This window comes from Poecilia formosa, unplaced genomic scaffold (genome assembly GCF_000485575.1).
Source record: "Poecilia formosa unplaced genomic scaffold, Poecilia_formosa-5.1.2 Scaffold4, whole genome shotgun sequence".
Taxonomy (NCBI): domain Eukaryota; kingdom Metazoa; phylum Chordata; class Actinopteri; order Cyprinodontiformes; family Poeciliidae; genus Poecilia; species Poecilia formosa.
Window position 1 is genome coordinate 3991634 of NW_006799943.1, and position 17056 is coordinate 4008689.

Here is a 17056-nt window from a genome sequence, read left to right on the forward strand (position 1 = left end):
TGGATTCAGGATCAATATCCCAGTGACACATTTGGTGATTGGGTGGGTAAGGGTAAGGAGTGCAGTGAGAAGCTGAAAACCATTCAAAAAACCAATTAAGGCATGACACGAACAGTCCAGAAACGTGAATCATAACAACAGTGACTGAAATAAACCGTGAAAAGGGCAGCACATAACACAACGTTTACAGTTATAAGCTGCCCAATCACACACATACATACATGGAATAACTTGGTTATGTAAAACTTCCACGTTGCTCTCTCTGTTGGGGTTCTTATTATGTTTGAACAAAAAGAGAAGCACAGCATGAGGTGAAAATCTGCAAATCCGGAGTTTAAATCCTTGAAAAAGAAGAGAATGATTTCATTGTGTGCAGAGCAGATGTACACCTCCAAACCCAAGTGTCACGTCTAAACCGCAAAACAAGTTTTTCTTTTATTTCTGAAAAACAGAAGAACAAAGAGATAAGCCACAGAGTCCTGATGAATATCTGAATGAACAATACAAAATAAGAGAGGTAAAGGACACCAAAGGCCCACATGAGAGAAAACACTGAAGACGGCCTGATGGGTTGCTCAATGGATATGTTAAGTCTGTCCTTGTCCATGCAGCTGCACGTGTTGCTCATGACTGGATTCTTGGAACTTGCTTTGAAAAATGCTTTTTTTACATCAAGCCAATGATTAAAGCTGCAGATATTCACACGCACGCACACACACACACACACTGTATAGAAAGAAACCAAAACCAAAATTTCATGTTTTAGAAAAATCATTGGATTTCATTATTTGTATTTCCATAACATCTCAGATTATTTACTTATTTATGTTTCTTTGTGGTGTGTTGGTGAGGTGTTACGTATTTTAAATTCAGGACTGTACTGCACCTTGAAACAGTTTCGGAATGATTTTGTCATTCTTCTGTAAGCTTCTGATCAATTATTTTACAACACTTAGCTGCTCAGCCCAGCTGGAAATGAATCTGGTTATGAAATAAAGTACAGGGCATGTGTTCATACTTAACAATTGTCCCTATGGAAATAAATTCATTCAACTCAATTTGAAACCATCAGTTCCAAGACACTTTATCGGAGTTTAATTTCTCTATGTCATTAAATCCCAGTAGTCTTTATTTTTCTCTGTAGGAGACCTGGTGGTTTCTGGTACAAAGAAACTGCTGTGTCCTCCTGTGGTGCCATTCCTGACTGCATTAAATATGAAAAAGTCTTCTTTGTTAGTTGACATCCATTTTTCCTGGACATTTGTTTATTTGGTCATCAAACTCACCAGCAATTAGACTAAAATTGAACTTTGTTTCTCAGTCTTACGTTGGTTTGTAATTATGTTTGCAATATGTTTGCTGAATGGGTTTGCTTGTAAATGGTTTTTTTCTGTTTGTCATTAATAGACCGTATTTCTGGAAGTACTGATTACACTGGTATCACAAACAAACTGTTGATTTTCAAAGGAAATCAAAGCATTTCTGTCGAAGCTGCTGTGTTACAGTCATTTATTCTGAGAGTTTGTGGCTCTCTAAACCTAACTTGACTTCAGACTGATGTTGCTGACATTTTCCTTCAAGTGTCATATTTTTATTCAACTTTCAGCATCCAGCCAAGTTATTTTTGAGATCTGACGTACAAGACTTGCGTACACTGAGGCATAACGTTGGTTTTGAAAGACAAACTTAATGGCAGGATAATTATTAGAGGCACTGTGTCTGCCAAGGACTGTGCATTAAAGTGTCAGCTAGCATGCTGCTGATTTTGTGTGTGTGTATGTTTGTCAGTTTGTGTTACTGTATGAGTGTGTCTACCTTGAGCTGTACAGCCAGAACTTTAATATGCTCCTTCTGTGCTCAGAGTTTGGTACGTTTTCTCAGATGTACGCTGCATGGAAGTGATTGTGTGTTAATTTGAATAGCTCGTTCTATTTTGCTGCTCTTTCATTATACCGTTACTGTATAATTAAGGAGCCAAAAGCTCTTCTTAGTTACTGATATTGTAGGTAGCTACAGATGAGGATTAGGGCCACTGAAAAAAAAACAAACAAACAATTTTGACATTTTTTCCAGAATTCTGAGGAAGAATGTCTTGAAAAGGAGCTTTGTCTAATCAGAATGTGTGTCGAAGGATTTTATAAAGCACAGGTAAACATTTGCATCTGGCATGGTTAATATCTCACTGTTGCACTTAGCATTTTACCTCCCCAAACTGCATTTTTCCCCCAGGAGCAAAGCAATCTGTGAACGTGTATATTTACAACAAATAATTTTGGGATTTTCAGTGAATCCACTTCTGTATTTTATGTGAGGCTGTAGCTCTGCTGTGCGAAGCTGTCTCTCATCACCGGAAAATGAAAATGACTCAGTTTACATTGATTTTTACCCAAAAGAGAATCTTTTAAAATATTTGTTTTGGTCTTTTCAGTATCAGTCATGCATAAATAGATTATGTTGACAAATGGGGTAGAAATTCACCCTTGATAATAATGGAAAAAAATCTGGTTTGGCAATTGGCTAAAGGTATTTTTTTCCACATCAGTGTTGCTGTTCTCCACTTTTGATGCATCATAACATTGGTTCAAGCTTTGGACTGCATTTCCAATTAGTGAGACTTTTTAAATATGTAATTAATTATGCATAGAGCCTTACCCTCCCAAGCAGAGTTCAGCCTCATCTGAACAAACTCGATTCATGCATTTTTAACCAATCCTTCTGCAGAGGTCAGGCTGGCGGAGCAAACAGCATATTAGACGGCATATTAAACATCATTTGATCTTGTCCCTACATATGGAGATGGTTCCACTCATCAGTTACCTGAGTCTGATCCTCCCACTGACCTACATATAAGGGGAACAAAGGAAAAAGCAGTTGTACAACATTTTTGGGCAGATGCATTTAACAATGACTTTTTGGGGGCTGTACAGGAAGTTCTGTATGTTATTGCAAGAGCTACTGAAAGTCAACATTGTTTCATGAATGGTACCGTATTCATGTCTTACAATGGTCCAGGCAAAGCTCAGTTAAAATGTCTACACATAGAAATGTATGTTGACTCCATTTGACCTGACAGAGCTTGATATTTTATGACTAGAAATGTGCTAAGCTAGTACAGAAACTACTCCTATGGACTTGAAGCTGGAGGGTTTCCTCCAGTGTATTATAAGCCTGGTGGGCCACCAGGCTGAACTTGCCCCCCCCCACCAAGCATTGTTTGTTTATTTTAACAGTGACAGTAAACACTGATTAAGATAGGTTTATTGTTGACTCAGACGAAGGTGGTGTGCACTAACTTCTAAACTATAATTCCTGCTTGCACCCCTCCAAGTTTTTGTTACTTTGTTTACACAGAGCCGCTCTTCAGGTAAACTGTACCATTTTTGTTGCGATCCAGTAGCTCACCGCATTGGTGACCGGAGTCTCTCACTCTGGCACTTCTTTTTTGAAACCAGGTGTGGGAGTGAAAGTTTTCTGTAAGTGAAGAACTCCGCAGGTGTGAAAGTGCAGAACACACAAACTTTCAGCTAACAACTAAAACAATGGTGGATAGCATTGTGCTACTTACCCTGTTCATTTTAACACAATTTCTGATAAGTAATATGTGTTACAAGAGCCCTTTGTTCATGGGAGACGGAGACGAGTTACTGTTTACAATGAAGTGGAAGCTAAGGGTCAAAAGCACATGCAGATTTGATGACTTGTTAAAATCACAGCACCATCTAGTGGCCCGGCATGACAGCTGATTCAAACTATCTTTGCGGCACAGTCTAAACGTGGAGTCTTTTCCCAATTAACATCTGAAAGTACCAGAATGTTGCGGGCAGCGACCTCATGTAAAGGTATCCTCAGTTTTAACAGGAAGAGACTTCTGTCAGAAGAAGTGGTGGGAAAGCAGGAAGAGAGGAAGAGAAAGCCAACTCAGACAACTTAAGGAAGCATCAATTTAGTCATTGTCAGTTCTTGGTAGTCTGTATTTTTCTTGAACTCAGTAGATGAGAAATTATCCATTGAACCCAAGGTGTGTTATTATTAAAGTGTTATTAATGCATGTAAGCATGTGATCCGTCCATGTTCTTGTTCTCGTTCCCTTATTACCCGTATTACTAGGCTGTGCCTGTGTGCAAAGTGTTCTCCATCAAACACGGCCGCACATTAATACAGTCAATAAACCATCAGCTGCTGATCAGGCGGAGAGAATCATCATAGTCCACTGTTGGGTCCCCTGGGGCTCCGCAAATTAGCACTGCTAACGTTGCTTTAAAAGAACCACAGTTACACTTTTTTTTTTTCTTTTTTTTTTTTACATTACATAACTTCTACTTGGGGTTCAATTCTGTGTGGGTTTTTTTTTCTTCTTTTTTTGGTGTAAACAATGTCTGGGCTGAAGCTTAACTTCTGTTTTCTCCATTTCTGCCATCTTGCCGCACATAACAGATGTCTTTGGAGCACCTGGATGTGAGACAGAAGTGGGCTGATGGTACAAGAGGAGCTTGTTAAAGCCTCTATTGAATTAGTCTCGAAGGGCTCCCAGTTCTGCTGTTCTGGCGCCACTCCCTGTACTCTCCCTGCCCAGGCCTTGTGTTACTCTTCCAGATTGCTTCGATCACATCATCTGCTTTCTGTCCATGGAGCACCTGAGTATTTTTAGCACACTCCACCGACCACTGGAGTGGCTGCAAATGATTTCTGAATGATGATGTGTGAAGCCGCCGTTCTATCTCTGACTGAGAAGAGACGTTCTGGCCACAAATGCCACCCCGCAGTAACTTTGGCTGAGGGTGCCAGCTGTGATTCCTGCCGTGTTCTCGGGTTTGAAGATGAGACTATGTGGAACTCTTCTCATGTGGCTCTTAAGGAGAGATGAGAAAATAACGGGATAGCTTCTGTTTCATTTTGTTCTGTCCTGTTGTTGAGTCGCTTTTCATCCTGATGCGGTGGCCCTTTCGAGGATCTGCCAAGAGTGATCCATGCCTTTTGTCATCATTTTAAAATATTTTTATTCCTTTTATTTTTGTTGCTGTACTTCAATCTCTTTTTAGTTCAGTTGACACTCTATTGTTTTTATTACTCTGTCCTAGTCAGTTTGACCCCCACCCACAGTCATCAAATGGTAAATGGACTGAACTCATATACATTCACACCGATGCGCAGATCGGTAGGCAATTTGGGGTTAAGTGCCTGAACAGCTTTTATTGTTTACTCATTCCAGCTTTTGTTGTTTTTTTATGAAGGGCCATAAGGGACAACATTAAATAAATAAATAAATAAATAAGTGCATAAGGAAACAATTAATTGCACATGCCACTAAATAAATAAATGTTCTAAGTTTGCATTTTAATGATTTATTGGCATAGTATATAAATCATTTAAACATTCGATTCAACATTTGTTTATCCCATGGTGCATTTACTTATTGATTCACTTTATGTATTTTAATTTACCTTAGTTGCATTTACATTGTGAAGCACTTTGTGCAGTTCAAGCTTTTTGAAATGTGTTGCGTAAATAAATTTTACATTGAATAAATAATGGAATTATTTATTCAGTTTTGTCCCGTTTGGGCTTCCATAATTTTTAAAGTGCCCCATTCATGAATGCTGATTTTACTTAAGGAGGCGAATTTAAATGATTAAAACAGGTTATTATCCAGCTAGATTGATGTAAGAACTTTGTAGATGTTGCTCAGCTCTTATCTTTAAATTCATTGAGGTTTAAGAGTGTCACTGTCGGCGTTATCCTCTTAGCATTGAAGAGAGCTCTGTTTACATGGAAATTTCTTCAGTAGGATTATATTCTTTAACCATGCAAAACGTCAGCCAGTGTGTGTGCTCTGGATAAGTAGAGCTGACAAGTGGTGCTTTTATGCAGCTATTTTGACATGCGAAAAAAATAGCATGCCTATACATAAACATAAATAAACAAAAAAACATGAGCAGAAGAAAATATGTGTTTTTATACACTGTGTTGTTTTTGCCCTTGGAAACCAAGAATCCTTCCACACACTGCTATTTCCATCTTAAAATGATCAATCAGTTTTGTTCAGAGAAGAGAAGAAAGACTCATTTATAAACCTGAATTTTTGTTTTAAGTTCAACAACCACGTATTCGTAAGATCCGCCTGATTTTTTTTATGTGAGCCATTGCTGTCCTGATTGGGCTGTTATTCTGGTTTTAAGTGGCCCAAAACAACAGGATGTCCAGATGAAGATTTTGTTTGTCTCCAACAACAACCTGCATCTTTTTCAGTAAAGTATTTGCTTCAAATCTTAAGTCCAGTCTTTTTGCACACTACAAATCCAGAGAAATCAACATTCACTTTTATTCAAAAATAGACACTTTATTTATTTAAAAGGGAAAGTAAATGCGGCTGTAACTCTTATTATTTAAATGTCTTCAAAAAGTTTCTTTGGATGGTGACGCTGTGGGAGGGAAAGATCTCTGTCAGTCAATATTTGCAGGCCTTTGAATGAAGACTATTTCTGTTTGACAGCAACGTTTTTATTTATTGATTATTGAATGGGTTAAAAGAAATGTGTGGGAAAACTTACAGGGTTTGGATTTAAATTACTCCCCAAATTGGTGATTTTGAATGTCACCACTTAGAACTAATCATGTTGCAAATGTTTTGAAGTGGTTGCAACCTGTTGCTGTGCTAATCAGCAGGAATGTAACATTGAAGTTATACTGAAGCGTTTTGTATTTCTCTGTCTACACTTTTCCTTCTTCTTCCATCTTTTCTTTTTTATCTTCCTTCCATCTTCAATATCCCATGTTGCTGAGGGCATTTGAAATGGTTATGTAATTTTCCCCCTTCTTATTTACTCTTCATTTTACAAGGCTCTCATGAGATTCATTTGATTTTGAAAAACAATCTTTCTTTTTTTAAAATCTTTTTTAGATGTAGAAAACAAGCCATAATGATGCACAACATGTGATAGTTTGACTATAATTATTCAGTTTTGGTTTGTTTTTGCAAATACGCTGGCATCAATTCAAACTGTGAAGAAAAACGAAGCATTCCTGTGAAAAATCTCACTGATGTAATTTTCTGGAGCAACAAAGCATAATGTTTTTTTATGTGCAGGTGTTTTTTTGGGAGGAGGGGATTTTATGTGAATGACGTTGTGGTATAAGATATATTTTAGAACAGTTGGCTGCAAAGTTCATGAACATGGTAGGCAAGCATAAGCCTTCAGCCTATTTATTTGGTGAACTATGCGTTTGTAAAGTAGTATTGTTTGTAGTAGTGGTGTTATTGAAAATGGACTCTTAAAGCCTTCCCAGTGTTTGATTGGTTCTAAAGATGCGCTGCTCAAAAATATGGAAGCAAAGAAAAGATTTATTAATTGGTTTGGGATTCGAGAGAGAAGTCATGCAACTTGTCACAGCTGATTCTACTCTAGAAGAAGGAAGTTACGCTCAGTGTCTCCTTCAGAGGTTTTCCTTCAGTGATTCTTGGTGCAGGTAAACAGATTTTTCAAAAGGTTCGGTTTGTTTGACATGGTTCGGAGTGAAAGCAAACCACACCAGCTGAAAATGTAACAAATGTTGCAAATTTGGTCCCAATTAAACCGGGTCTGCGGGACTATCAGATCAGCAGACCTGAAGCAAAAATTCAGGCGATTTCTGATGCTGCTAACGTATTAACCGTTGAGTTGCCCCCATTCCCCGAAAGAGGTTATTTATTCTGGCCCAGCAGCAGGTTGGTGTCAATAGATTTTTGGTATTGGATGTTTCTTAGGCAGAGGAAATGGAAAGTACAAGTACTAAAAGAGGTCTGGCTCTGTTATGGCAGTACGGACTCGATGTTTCTTTTAGCTTAATGTCAGTTGCCTTCAAATAAGCCTATTTGAATGTGTAATTTAATGTTCCAGTATTAATCATGAATAATAGCTGTGTAGAGTTGAGTCAGTCCATGCTGCTAGGTGCTAGTGGAAAAGCGTAATGTATGTTTAACTCTGGATTAATTGCTTTATTGGTTTTAGAAGCACTGTTTACTTGCATGTTCACCAATGTCAACATGGGGCTATTTTGTCTTCTTTATGACTTTTCTTGTCATAAAAATGATTAAACTCTGGTCCAGTAAACACCCACTTGTGACCTTACCTTTGTTAACCTTAAGGAGCTAACTACATACATGCTATTAGCATGTTGCCACACTTGGGTTTCTCTGACATGTTTGAGTCAGTTGTCAGTGTGTGTGTGTGTGTGTGTATGTGTGTGTGGGCATTTCATCAGGATGCTTAATCAGTTCTTCTATGTTCGAGTCTCGGTGCCAAAACCTTTTGTCGCTCAACACAAAAGAATGCCGTTACATAATGCCTCCAGGCCTAAAATGCCACACAGCGACGTTATAATACACGCCATCATAAATGTGACTTTCCCCAAACGTGCTATCTGGAAAGACTAGTCATTAATTCTTCCCTCTTTTATAATCGCCTTTGTTGTGCTTTGTGGTGCGCTGCTGTGTCTCGGTGCCCCACAGAGCAGACTCTGATGTAATCAGCATGCGGATGTGAAGCATGAGTCCGGACCAAGCGGGCCTTCTCAAGCTTTGAGGCCTAATTATACATCCACTCTCTGCTGAAAGGAAGAGGTTAGAGAACAATGAGCTGGAGTCGGCTGGCGGCCAGGATTAAAAGAGAACATAAAGGAAACTGGAGGCTTCGTTCCGTCACTTGTTGTCTGATGATTGTAAATTAATGACTTATTGTGTAAAAGTCGTCTCCTCTAGCTTTTACCTGTTTTCATGTTGTTTCCCAGCTTGGCTAGCTCTAAACATAGAAAAGATGTTACCATGGAAAAAGTCTTATTCTGTCTGCTTTGTCTGATTCACATCTACGTACTTCCTCAGCCCACAGTTTGAAAATAATTCGACTTTTTTTCATTTCTTTAAGAACTCTTAACTATAACTGGTCAAGTAAATATATTTTAACCTGCAGAGCTGATAGAATTTGCTTTCTGTAAATTAGTGTGTTATGACGGACTGAGATGAAAGAACCAGCAACATTCATAAACAAGAATGTTGATGACAGCACAGCTGCTGCCCTAAATCCTGTCTTGGTAGGTCAACCTATCGAATTATAGTCTGTGCAGAAAATAAACTTCTTTTGTCAATTTAGAAACAGTGGAATTAATGATCAATAATAAGTAAGAAACTAAATCTTAGACAAATAATTTTTCATAGGTTTATAAAAGGAGCTATTAAACATTTGCATCACTGATTGAAAAATTTACATAAGCCTACAATACATGCAACACCCTGTGATATATTAGCTAAATACAACTTAGTTCTTAGTAATTATAATCCAACATATCATATGAAATTTTCTAATTATAGTTCCTTACTGCAGCTAGTTGCATGCACACACAAAGCTTTTCTGAGTGGATTAAACAACTCGCAAGAACTAAATGGTCAATAGACTGGACTTTGCTTATTCGTGGATTTTTCTGAGACATAACTCCAAATAATCGGTGGAAAATTCGACTTTTCGCTTATCTAAAACATACAAAAGAAAATGTAGGAATGCTACTTGGCGCGCTTTTGGCTAGTGTTTACCAGGCAGCCAATCCATGACCACCCATGAATACATGTTAAGGCTGCAATACGTCACTTTTATTAAAAAATAAAAAGTTTTTACATGTTAAAACTGTCACTGTTACCGTCTCATAGTGACATCAAAGTCGTCAATATGAGACAGATAAGGTGAAAAAATCAAACTCCTCCACTTCCTTCCACTCCTACTGCTATTGCATTCCACATTGCTTCCAGCAACAAAAACAACAATCAGAGCCAGGAAAAAGGTCTTAGCGCTGTCAATCATCTTTGTGTACATGCTGCTTAATGTGCCAATGCCAAAAAAACCAAAAGAAACAAAAAAAAAAACCTTACCATTGCAGCAAAGCTTTTTATTTTTTACTGTATAGGCTGCCACTTTTTCAGTGGATTCTCAGAATGGAAAAGTGCTGGAATGTTTTTCTTGAGAGAAATGTTGAGGTTTCTTTCCTTAACCCTTTGTTTCTGCAGCCTCCACGGAAAAATTGGAAAGAAATGCAATAAAATAGTCAGACTTAATAGTCATAAATTATTTCTTTTAAAATTTACGTACCTGTGGCATCTCCTTTTTGCACACTAGTTAAATAAAAGTCAATTGCATACACACACATACAATAGCCTTAAATGTGTCAAGGTCTTTGAATCAGAATGTAGTCCAGAGCAGACACTGTGACATTGTGATCTATGAATTTAAAAACATCGGAATTATATAGACTACAAAAGCTTAGTAGAGGACATTACTGGCATTATCAGTGGTAAAGTAAACTTTGGAAAAAAATTACTTTGTGCACTACATCTTTTAGTATAAAAAATGGAAAATGTCAAAATGAAATGTCTATCAAAAAGAAGATTTTAATGAGAAAAGTTTGCACTCGTTTAGGGAACCAATGTTTCATATTGGTGCCTAAAACCTTTTTGCATCAATTTTTTTTTTTTTTTTTTTACCATTTGTTTTAATTAGGGACCTGTTTTTATGTCTCTAAAGGAGGCAAACGAATGTGGAGGATTTCTGAACTGAAGGTAACTGCTGTCTGCTGATCTTCTTTCTTTGCAGGTGGCACGATGGGAGCATCGTACTCGGTGCCTCTCCAGGCTCTTTGGTGGCCCCTACGTGGCCTGTTGCGGTCTGGGACTCGTCATCATTCTGCTCAACGTTTTCCGGAGCCACAGGTAAAATGAAGAAGAAGAAAAAAGATCAGGATTTTCCACTGACGATTACAGTGTCACGAGATTAACTGCTATCAAAATTCAACAAGATACAAAAATAATCACAAAATGTTATTTGGTCGCTGTGGCAACCAAATTTCAACAATACATCCATTATGCTCTAAATGCTTCATAATATAAAAATTCAGCCTTTTACTCTTTTATGCACACATTCACACACTGATGGATGTAAGTTACATTGTAGCCCCAAAGACTCAAACAAGGTTCCTGAGGAAATGTTCATTCAAACAGTTAAGAATGGCTGCTTTGTCAGTAAGTGCATTCTATTACAAATGTGCACAAAACCTTTTCAGTATTCCGCTAATGCAAAAATAAAAAACACAATTTCACAATTGCAGTGTTTCCATTAAATTAAGAAACACAATTAAAATCACGTGAATAAGTTTGTTCACATGTTGAGTCACAAAAAATGTACCACGCCACGATCCTCCAACCATTTCCTGCCATCGTTTTCTTCGTGGTTCGTGCCAGTGGCAACATCCTGTTGTTGGTCACATGATTTGTTTGATGCTAAAAAAAACAAAAAAACATTTAATTACGGCCAAAAACAAACACCTCGTCCTAACGTTAAAACATTTGATCTAAAAACGAGTTGTTGTTCTTTTTTGTTTGTTTTTTTTCTTTAATTGCAATTCCATTTAGCAAATTTATTTTCTAAATGTCAAACTGTGCAATTATGGTCAATGGATGTTTTGTGCATCCTTCGTAATATAAGTAGGTATTTCATAGCTCATTTCAACTCCAAATAAGGATTTAATCAATCTCTACAATTTATTGGGGTCATTTAAGTTTCAATGTAGTTTTCTCAACATAAAGCTGGAATTTATTCTCTTTAACAAGGGAATTAACGCATTTTGTAAGATGTTTGAATACCAGCCAGTCACTCTGTGAGTTAGAGTGCCTGGCCTTACACCAAGTGTTATCTTGATCTTTTCAAAGACTGGACAGCTCAGCAGTAAACTAGGGGTTATTTCTATCCTATATTAGAGATTTGTGAAGAGTGACATGTCTGTTAATAAGACAGTTAAAAGCATTATAGAAGTATTTCTAAGGCAATAATATGTCATTGACCAGTCAAAGAGCCGTAGATCTTAATGGGAAGCCTGCTCACAGAAATGCTTCACATCTTTTTTCAGGATTTAGAGAGTTTAGTTTGTCTGACAATCACAATAGCACAATAAATACCTTTATCATTTGCAAGTTCTCCACTATTTGACTATTGATGCAGAAAACTGGCGTACACAGTATTCCCCTGCAAGATGTTTGACAGCATACTGTTGAGAAACAACAGGCTTTTCATATATTACCATTGCAGTTTTATTTGTGCTTCTCAAGAGAATAATCCTGCCCACAGTGAAACTAAATATAGATAAATGTAACAATTCATTCACATATTCAAGGACAAAAAGCGTGAGCGAAGAGAAGAATAGCTTTTCCATCCAGTTATCTGAGATGACTTTTAGCTTTTGTAGTTTTTTTTAAGACACAATTAATCTGTAAGGGAAATATTGCCAGGACCTCGCTGAAAACAAAATTTACCAATTATTTTTTCAGACCACATTGCTAAAAACTGATTACCCTAAAATGCCCCCCTTGCTACTGTATAATGGAGTATGATGTACAGTAATGCAAATTATTGTCATCTCAGTGCCTGGTAATGTAGAAAGCATGTCTGGTCACTTAAAAAACATTAACAGCCTTTTCACAAAACGTTTATGGAGCATGGTTACAAATTTAGGGATATAAAAATTTAGAGCAATAACAGGATCCAATATTAATTATGCTGTTGTGGCCAATAACTGATAATTATTAGAAGTTAAATATCAGTTATGTTTTTAACGCTTTGAAACAAACTAACACATCTCTAGTCTACACTCACTACAGACACACTCACAGCACTCAGGTGACTCATTTGGGAGACAAGTAGCACCATTTGCCTGAATCTTGGTTGAATTAAGTCAGTCATCTTAAAGGGGATGAATATTCATGATGTCGGTTATTTTATGTTAAATAGTTGTATTTAATTACCATTGTTTTGTAGAAATGTACTTTGTGTTTTGAGCACAGGAGAAGAAATCTTTTCTGAGGGAGCAGTACACTGATACTTAATGACACAGACAGAAGATGTGCCAATTGTGCCTCCACTTGCCTAACCAAACGCCACATGTACAGAGTTTTACAAGAAGGACACGAACAATCCAATCTGAGCTGCAACAGTTGCTGCTTTTACAGCAGCCGTTATGTTTTTTCCCTTGAGGGCCTGCATTTCCCAGTGTGAGTCAGTACTGCGTTCATTCATTTCTCGCTGAGGTAATTGACATCCAATATCACATCCTTTTACTACTACTGACACATTCCTCTCCGCTCTTTCAATTTCAATAGACCTTTTCATTTCAGATGTGGTTTTGTTTCCTTTTCTTTCCTCTGAAAATGTTTTTTTTTTTTCAAGAATACATTTCTTGTTTAAGTGTGATAAACTAGTTTATTTATTTTTAGTCAGTGTGTACTGTCATGCTTTGATGACTAATTGAATGATCCGGTAAACTGCTATCTGCCAAAGGACTTTTGTCAAAGCGAGCCATGTCCTTCATTCCTTCCTTCTTTCCATCATTCTTTCCTTAAAAAAAATCAAGCAGAGCTCCAAAAAACCACCAGAACTGCTATGTTTCTTCACATGTCTAACCCTAATGTCCAAACAACTGAAGCCCTCTCTTACCTTGGTCAGTGTTCATGTATGTTTGTATAAATCCAACTGTGAAAAACACACGAGCCAGAATGCTGCCGTTTTTTGTGGAAAGAGGTGCTAAAAGGCCACTTATCGAAGAAGAAGCAGTTTTTTCAAAAGCAACATAAAATGACAGATTATACTTTGCAAATGACCTAGATACATTTCAACAGACCGCCTGCTGTGGTCTGCTGACATATTGATGATAATGGACGTTTTTTAATGCAGTAGAAACAGGGGGAAGAGAACACCGCTGCAACTGTAGCAGAAAAGGTTTTGAGGTGGCAGCATTATTTGTTGCTATTTTTTCAGCAGGAGGGACTGATGCACTTATAGATGGCGTCATGAGAAAAGAACATTATGTGAAAATATGGTAGCAACATCTCAAGTCCATTGGCATTAAAGGCTTGGTGACGAATGGGTCTTCCAATGGAACAATGACTCTAACCTCACCGACAAATTGGCGTAAGAACAGAGTTAATGTTTTGGCTTACAGAAACTCACATATCAGTCGCATAGAAATTTTGCGAGCAGAGTTGAAAAGGTTTATGCGAGGAAGGTGATGTAGAAATGTGAATCAGTTACACAAGTCTGTAGGAATGAACCAAAATACCTGCAAACTCCACTGCTCTCCACTATTCTGTGAAGCTTGTGGAAGGTAGTACTTCTTACTTCAAATGAATAAGTATATACAGTTTGTTTTGGCACTCATCGAATGGATGAGTGTCAATCCTATCAGACCAATTAGTTTACATTTTATAATTTCAACTGTGTGTCAAAAATGTGCACTTGTGTGACCTTAGAGGTCTGCAGATCCTTTGAGGCTCTTTCAAAGTCAGTAGTTTGAAGGATAACGTCTGTGTAACCAAAAGAACTGGGTTCTTTTGATTAAAACACAAAATTACCATACAGTCAAAACATTGAAACCAGGTTTATTCACTGATCTGATCAATGGGATTATTTAGTAAAATCATTAAAATGTCAAAGGAACTTCTTAAATGCAGGTTAAATAAACATAGTCAGTGAGACTAAATACATTGAGCCCTACTTAATGCTTCACCATTGCCTCTCATTAGTGTAATTATAAGGCTTCAGGGAGATGAAGTCACTCAATGCTTTTATTAACAGCCCTAATCAAATCTGTAATATAGGGCTCTCCACATTTAGTATCACTAAATATAAACAGAATAGCCTTTCATCGACTGTTGTTTGCAAATGCTGTGCTTAAAAAAAGAACTCAGAAAAATGCAAATAGATTGTTAATTGGTTGTCTTTTATCTATTTATACTGCATAGATATTTATAGCATGTTTTACCTGAAGTTGTAGTTGTATTGATTTGACTGCAGTGGAGAATGTGTTTATATCATTTCATGATCATCTCCTACAAATCTTATGCATTCTGTTTAGTCTTGATATCAAAGTGTGTAAACTACTGTGCTATAAGGCGATGCAGAAGTTCTTAGGGCGCCATTGAAACATAAGACAGATAAGCAGTAGTGTGGTGGGCATTACACAAAAGATTCAGGTGACAAGTGAAGATCAGTGGTGGAAATGAGATGCTGATCCACAGTGTACTGCAATCTGCTGATCATTGTGTGAGTGTGGCTGCGGATTAGAAGGTAAGCCGTTTTTGTAGCCAGTAAGACTTAAGGCCCCAACATCCTTGGCCATACTTCACTCCCCAGATGTCCACGCGCACTCAAAGCAAACGTCCACCGAATTCGTTCATGCAAAGGTAAACCTTTACAACCATAGATGTGTATTTGGTGTCGCACAGTAAGTGACTCATCTGGAAACGGTGTTCACATCGAACTGTTTTGTATGTGACACCAAGCCGTTAAGGTTGTGATTCTGCCCATCGAGTCTCAAGAAGCACATCAGCCAGATTGGCACTTTGTGCCTCACTAACCTGTTAGTGCATTGGCTCTCTAGATAGTATCCACTCGGATTGTGGGATATTAAGGAATCAGTCACAAGAAACATAGGCACTTGGTACACTTGATTATGGAATTTCAATCATCTGCGGAGGTTATTGCCCTTCTTCACATTATGAGAAACTCTGGTAGTTTTAAAAATTTGTACCCCTAGTTCACAAGGTATTTTGTCCCAGTTTCCCCATCTCAAGTGATCTGGTCCGCTTGGAAGGATGTCAGAACCGGTCCTATCTGCAATCAGGAATTTTTGCCATGCTAGATTGTCTTGGTATCACAGATTTTGCAGTGTCGTGTTCTGCAAGGACGAACAAGAACACAGCCTGTTGAATGTGAAGTGTAGCCAATCAGAAAGCAAGGCCAGGAAAACACAGAAGGGACTTTTAAATACACAGAAGACAAAACAACTGTTACGGTACACCAGAATATTTCTTGAGAGATTTTGCAAGATTTTCCATCTGACATCTGGATGTTGGTGACTGAAATTGGTTTGTGAGTGGTGTGTTGCTCCTGCTGCGTAGCTCAACACCTCACACTGATTATTTTATCTTAATTTTTGTGATTTTGAAAATCAGTTTTGAAATCTTGCCATGTGAACCAGATGTTATACGGACTTTAATCTTTATTTAACATTAAATATTGAGCAGGTAAGCTACTGCTGGTTTTGGTCTAAATTCAGTTTTACCATTCTAGACAACATCATGAGTACTCAGCAGTCAGTGTTACTGTAGTTAGTTATTTATAGCACAGTTCACTACAACAGCTGCTTGAAGACTATAGACACCACAGGAAAGGCCAGACTCTGAGGTTCCATCCTCAGAGAATGGACAGAACCAAGGCTGTTTTCAATCACATCATTTTGGACAATAGTTAAAAGATGCTAATTTAATAGAAAACGTGTGTGGCAGTCACACCAGATGGTTCTTCTTGCTGATGTGTTTTTACTCCCATTGGATTTGTCCAGGCCTGTAATCAAATCTGGAAATGCCTTTCTGAGTTTTGACTGAAGTCAGTGGAATCTGGACAGTCCAAATGATTGACAGCAGTAGGACGGAGTGCAATGAGTTAGGGGTTGGATAACCTCTTTTTTGCTTATGTTCCAGTTCTAATAAGACAAAGAAAAAAAAGACTTGTGATGGTTTCTTTTGTCTGTTGGCAAACTGGCGGCAGTAAAGTTCTTGCCTTCCACGAATAGAGAATATAGGTCACGGTTTGTCCATTTCTGCATCATATTGGATGTTACCAAGGCCAACCACTACGACCTGATTCTTTGCTACAGTTACATATTTTGCCTCTGCTGAGAGAGGATAACGGCTTATTGTTGACTTCTGCGAAATTGTTTCTCATACTATAGAACAGGTTTTTTTTTTTTGTTTTTTTTTTTTTTTTTGAGTTTTTTTTTTGCATATTTTCATCCTGCAAAGAGAAGCAACTGAGGGGGAAATTTGTAAGGGGCTAAGACATCGGTCACTACAGACTTCTGTATGTTTTTGCCTCTTATTTTTTTTGTCAAATCTGAATGTTTCAGATCATCTAAACAAAACTTTATTTAAAACAAACATGTAAGCAAACAAGGGAATACAAAAGGCAGGTTTGGAATAATTTAATTTATCAAC

The 17056-nt window shown here is 37.6% G+C and overlaps 1 protein-coding gene across 1 annotated transcript in view; it reads left to right on the forward strand.

Annotated features, from left to right (window-relative positions):
• pemt (phosphatidylethanolamine N-methyltransferase) overlaps nt 1-17056 on the forward strand; it is a 52565-nt gene that overhangs the window by 20071 nt on the left and 15438 nt on the right. The window contains exon 3 of the mRNA XM_007560438.2: nt 10611-10726. Within this exon, the coding sequence (XP_007560500.1) occupies nt 10611-10726 (116 nt within the window). The remainder of the gene's footprint in view (nt 1-10610; nt 10727-17056) is intronic.